The following is a 6,000-nucleotide window of genomic DNA, read 5'->3' as shown; positions in this document are numbered from 1 at the left end:
TTTATGAGTTAATTAAGGATTGTCTGTTATTTCTTTTACATTCATTGGTAATATAAACCAAAATATTCACGCGTATGTTTGTAGATGATTTTTTTTCATACCTAGATGAAAGTAAAAGAAATAACAGACATGTCTTAAAATTAATTTTAATACATACTTGCGAATAATGACACTAAAAGATCATATTTTATTTTTAATTATGTTTTAGTCCATAAACAATAACTTCTCAATAAGACAACTTACCCATATAAAATAACGTTTCGTTATATTTTACAGTTAATATTATTACAAAAAGTGACGGAAGAAACAATTAAAATATGTGACAGACAGATAGACGAGAGGATGAAAAAGTTTGTTTTGTTTAACGACACCACTAGATCACAACAATGTATTAATCATCGACTATTATCCAATAGCCGATGATTAATACATTGATGTGATCCCTAGTAGTAATTTTGACATGTAGTCTTAGAGAGAAAACCCGCTACATTTTTCCATTAGTAGTAACAAATATTTTATATATGCACCATCCCACAGACAGAATAAAAAACACCATGGCCTGTGGTGCACTGGCTGTGATGACAGAGAGAATAAATGAATTGTTGTAGCCCATCAAAGCAAAGGCTTGCAACTATAACGGTTGTGCCATTCTAAACATATCAGTATTTTCTTAATTATTAACATTTAGGTTTCAAACTAAAATTATTTAGTAATTTTGAATTGAAAAACCCCAGTGCATTGAAGTTTATTTAATAATGTTAGTCCACAACTATGGACGTGAAAAATGTCAGATGTTTTTTTAATATTTAAATTATATTTTTTAAAATCCACTTACCCCGATACCCAAGACCCCGACTGAAAATGAAATCCATGACAAGTGTTTTGAGAAGAGGTTCTCCTTATGGCTGTCATTGATCAGCTGATAGCGAACCATCACTTGATATCCAAAAGCAAACAGCATCCCAAACACCACACTCTAAAAATAAAGAAAACATCAAGACATTAAAAAATGTCAACACACAGCTGTCTAAAATAGAAGAAAACCTATTTTTTTTAAAACACTGACCTTGTAACCGAATCATGTTACCATGAGAGAGAGAGAGAGAGAGAGAGAGAGAGAGAGAGAGAGAGAGAGAGAGAGAGAGAGAGAGAGAGAGAGAGAGAGAGAGAGAGAGAGAGGGAGAGGAGGAAACACACACAGACTACATGTGTTGGAGGCGGGGAGAATACTGTTAAACATTCCTTTCGTTTTCATCTTACATGGATCTACTTACATATCTATCCAACTGCCAACGGAACCTCCACTCATGAATGGAATCATCCGACATCACAAACATACCCTTGAATGGTCGAGTTAAAAATACTTTCTCAAAAAATACCTGAAAGTTGAAGTAAATTAGATAGGTCAACCTAAATATATTGCCTGACTGATGTTACAATAATAATTAAAATGATTCCAGAAATACCCTAACACACCAATTTCTTTTTTAAATATAGGTGTGGGGATTTTGTTTTTTTCACATGTAATAGGAACAATAAAACGCTACATAATTAGTTGAGGTGCACCGACTGGCACAACAAATCATTAATACCATTTGTATGCGTTGCTATGACGTTAAAGTCATGAGTCTAGTCTTTAAAACTTTTACAAGCACAAGGCCAAAAATAACTTTCACATCACCAGATATGAAAAAAAATCCCAAGATATTTTAAGCAAGATAACTACAAATATACAATGTCAATTTTATCCAGGAATCTCAACAATGTTGGAAGAGGTTTAAGTAGGTTCACAATATGGTACAGTCCTGTAAGTAAATTACAAAACACTTCTTACCTCTGACAAGTAGAAGAGACTGATTACAGTGATTAGGATAACAAACTTGATGACCATGTAGAAATAATGCCGAGTATTGGCTGCAAAAGAAACAATTTTTTTTGTGTTAATTAACTTTTTTCGGAAGGGGGGGGGGGGGGGGGTGTCTGGGGATTTATAATAATTAAAACGTATTTAAAATGTGTCAAATTTATTTCGCCATATTGTTATTGCTGGAGTTCATATGTGTTTATGATCATCATGCGTCCTAAAGCAACATGTTACAATGGAAACCAACTCAAGAAAACCTGCTACATTTTCCCATTATAGTAGCAAGTGATCTTTTATATGCACCACCCCACAGACAGGACAGCACATACCACGGCCTTTGTTACACCAGTTATGGATCGAGCAATAGCCCAATGGGTCCACCGACAGGGATCGATCCTAGACCGATCATGCATCAAGCGAGTGCTTTACCAGTGCTCCACAACTGGTGAAACAAAGGCTGTGGTATGTACTATCCTGTCTGTGGGATGGTGCGTATAAAAGATCCCTTGCTGCGAATCGAAAAGAGTAGCTCATGAAGTGGTGACAGCAGATTTCCTCTCTCAACATGTGTGTGGTCTTTAGCCATATGGTCTGACGCCATATAACCATAAATAAAATGTGTTGAGTGCATCGTTAAATAACACATTTCCATTTCCTTTTCCTTCTTTTATATGCACTTTTGCACAGACAGGACAGCACATACCATGGCCTTTGATATGGCAGTTGAAGGGCAGCAGCTGGGATGGGGGAAAACCCAATGAGAGAATGGGTATACTAAAAAGGTTTGGTTTTACAACGCAAGCATCTCAGAAATTTGGCAAATTTACTTGGAAAATCTGTCACAAAATTCCAAGTTTCATTGAACCAAACAACAAAAATGGCAGTACATCTACAAGTATAAACGATAATTTTCGAATTAGCTTTTTGGCAAACTAGTATTGATATACAGTGGACTCTGTCTAAACCGGACTCACTTCGTACCGTCGAAATAGTCCGGTTTACATAGAGGACAGGTTTAGACAGAGTTCATCCAGAGTTATGGTTCTTGAATGATCGACACCATATAATAAGACTGAGTCGTAACTTACATTCTACGGACGGCTGTGTGACGTGCGGCCACATCGCCATGGTAACGTAACACACGATGAACCAGAAGGACACGAGGGGGACGAAGTAGTAGAACTGGTATGGGCGGTTCATCACGAAGCACAGCACGATGACCAACAGGTTCAAACGAAACAAAACCTGAAACGAAAATACAACAAGTCATACATTTTATCACAAAACAAGAAGGGGCGAGACGTAGCCCAATGGTAAAGAGCTTGCTTTCTGTGCAGTCAGTTTGGGATCAATCCCCGTCGGTAGTACAATTGGGCTATTTCTTGTTCCAGCCACAGTCTTTGTTACACCAGTTGTGGAGCACTGGCTGGAACAGTCTTACTATGGAGTCTAGTTTTGTGATAACATTTATCATTTGTTGAGCCGAGACATAACTCAGTGGTAAAGGGTCTGCCTGATGCATGGTTGGTTTGGGATCAATCCCCATCAGTGAGCTCATTCAGATATTTCTCGTTCCAGCCAGTGCACCATGACTGGTATATCAAAAGCTGTGGTATGTGCTATCCTGTCTGTGGGATGGTGCATATAGAATATCCCTCACTACTAATGGAAAAATATAGCGGGTTTCCTCTTTCGACTATATGTCAGAACAACCAAATGTTTGACATCCAATAGCCAATGATTGATAATCAATGTGCTCTAGTGGTGTCGTTAAACAAAACAAACTTTCACACAACATGACTTCACAATAAGACAGCTATTGGATGTCAAACATTTGGTAATTCTAACAGTCTTAGAGAGGAAACCCACTTCATTTTTCCGTTAGTAGCAAGAGATCTTTTATATGCACCATCCCACAGACAGAATAGCACATACCACGACCTTTAATATACCAGTCGTGCATTGGCTGGAACGAGAAATAGTGCAATGGGTGCACTGACGGGGATCACTCCAACACCGACCGCGCATCAGGTGGATGCTTTACCACTGGGCTACGTCTCACCCCAACAATACATTGGATACATTTTAAATCACAAAACTAGACTCCATTGTAAAACAGTATACAATACATACCCGCCAAACACACCCACCTCAAACCCCGCCCATCCCCACACAAAATGTTTCAGAGGCATACAGACTGGCATAGCCAAACGAGGCACCAAACCCAAATACAGATCAATGCACATAAATAAATTACATTGATAAAAGCTGTCACAACAAAACCAGAATTATAATTTATAATTTATGGTGCAGGTAACCAAACTTACAACGATATGCATCCCTACATATCTAAACGTTAAGTCAAAGTGAGAACAAAACAAGAATTATAGCGCAGGCAAGCAAACTTACAACAACATGCATAGCTATATGCAAGCAAATAAATCAACGTGAAAGCAAAACCTCATGCACAGGAGGACAAGCAACTGCGATCGTCCACTAAAGCCTAATGCGCAGTCAGTCAGTCTGGGATCGACCCATGTGGCAGCCAAAGCACCAGGACTAGTATATCAAAGGCTCAGAGTCTTAGAGAGTAGCAGCAAGGGATCTTTTATATGAACCATCCCACAGACAGGATAGTACATACCACAGACTTTGATATACCAGTCGAGGTGCACTGGCTGGAACAAGAAATGGCCCAATGGGCTCACCAACAGGGATCGATCCCAAAATGACCGCTCATCAAGAAAGTGAATTACCACTGGGCTACATCCCACCCCCATCATGTCTTGAAAAATTTGCCAAAAGCAATAATGAGTCAAAACTTACAAATGCTGAAAGCGGCAAATTGTAAACTACAAATGTTGAAAGTCATAATTGTCAAAAGCTACCTGTACATGAAGAAGTGTTATAAGCTACGAGTGCTGAAAACTGTAAGAGCTGAAAACCTAAGAGTTAAAAGTTACGAGGGCTGGAAATGGTAAAAGTACAAAAGTTGAACATTATGATTGAGAAAACTTCAAGAGTCAAAGGTTATATGTTCCAAAAGGCTGCCCGAGTCAAAAGCTATGAGTGCCAAAAGGCTGTTCGTGTCAAAAGCTATGAGTGCCAAAAGGCTGTTCGTGTCAAAAGCTATGAGTGCCAAAAGGCTGCCCGAGTCAAAAGCTATGAGTGCCAAAAGGCTGTTCAAGTCAAAAGCTATGAGTGCCAAAAGGCTGCCCGAGTCAAAAGCTATGAGTGCCAAAAGGCTGTTCATGTCAAAAGCTATGAGTGCCAAAAGGCTGTTCATGTCAAAAGCTATGAGTGCCAAAAAGGCTGCCCGAGTCAAAAGCTATGAGTGCCAAAAGGCTGCCGGAGTCAAAAGCTATGAGTGCCAAAAGGCTGTTCATGTCAAAAGCTATGAGTGCCAAAAGGCTGCCTGAGTCAAAAGCTATGAGTGCCAAAAGGCTGCCCGAGTCAAAAGCTGTGAGTGCCAAAAGGCTGCCCGAGTCAAAAGCTATGAGTGCCAAAAGGCTGCCCGAGTCAAAAGCTATGAGTGCCAAAAGGCTGCCCAAGTCAAAAGAGTGCTAGAGTCTAAAGCCATGAGTGCCAAAAGGCTGCCCGAGTCAAAAGCTATGAGTGCCAAAAGGCTGTTCATCTCAAAAGCTATGAGTGCCAAAAGGCTGTTCGTGTCAAAAGCTATGAGTGCCAAAAGGCTGTTCGTGTCAAAAGCTATGAGTGCCAAAAGGCTGCCCGAGTCAAAAGCTATGAGTGCCAAAAGGCTGTTCATGTCAAAAGCTATGAGTGCCAAAAGGCTGTTCATGTCAAAAGCTATGAGTGCCAAAAGGCTGCCCAAGTCAAAAGCTATGAGTGCTAAAAGGCTGTTCATGTCAAAAGCTATGAGTGCCAAAAGGCTGCCTGAGTCAAAAGCTATGAGTGCCAAAAGGCTGCCCGAGTCAAAAGCTATGAGTGCCAAAAGGCTGTTCATGTCAAAAGCTATGAGTGCCAAAAGGCTGTTCATGTCAAAAGCTATGAGTGCCAAAAGGCTGCCCGAGTCAAAAGCTATGAGTGCCAAAAGGCTGCCCGAGTCAAAAGCTATGAGTGCCAAAAGGCTGCCCGAGTCAAAAGCTATGAGTGCCAAAAGGCTGCCCGAGTCAAAA

At 40.0% G+C, this 6,000-nt stretch overlaps 1 protein-coding gene across 1 annotated transcript in view; it reads right to left on the bottom strand.

The window, feature by feature from the left end:
* The window catches only part of LOC121387627 (N-acetylneuraminate 9-O-acetyltransferase-like), a 59,419-nt gene that overhangs the window by 4,677 nt on the left and 48,742 nt on the right, over positions 1 to 6,000 (bottom strand). Inside the window, exons 16-19 of the mRNA XM_041518795.1 lie at positions 2,953 to 3,109; positions 1,835 to 1,914; positions 1,275 to 1,379; positions 836 to 976 (exon numbers count right to left, since the gene is read on the bottom strand). Coding sequence (XP_041374729.1) covers positions 836 to 976; positions 1,275 to 1,379; positions 1,835 to 1,914; positions 2,953 to 3,109 — 483 coding nt within the window. The remainder of the gene's footprint in view (positions 1 to 835; positions 977 to 1,274; positions 1,380 to 1,834; positions 1,915 to 2,952; positions 3,110 to 6,000) is intronic.

The sequence above is a fragment of the Gigantopelta aegis genome, chromosome 13, assembly GCF_016097555.1.
Source record: "Gigantopelta aegis isolate Gae_Host chromosome 13, Gae_host_genome, whole genome shotgun sequence".
NCBI lineage: Eukaryota > Metazoa > Mollusca > Gastropoda > Neomphalida > Peltospiridae > Gigantopelta > Gigantopelta aegis.
The sequence above is the reverse complement of the archived record's forward strand: the minus strand, read 5'-3'. Positions and strand labels throughout refer to the sequence as shown.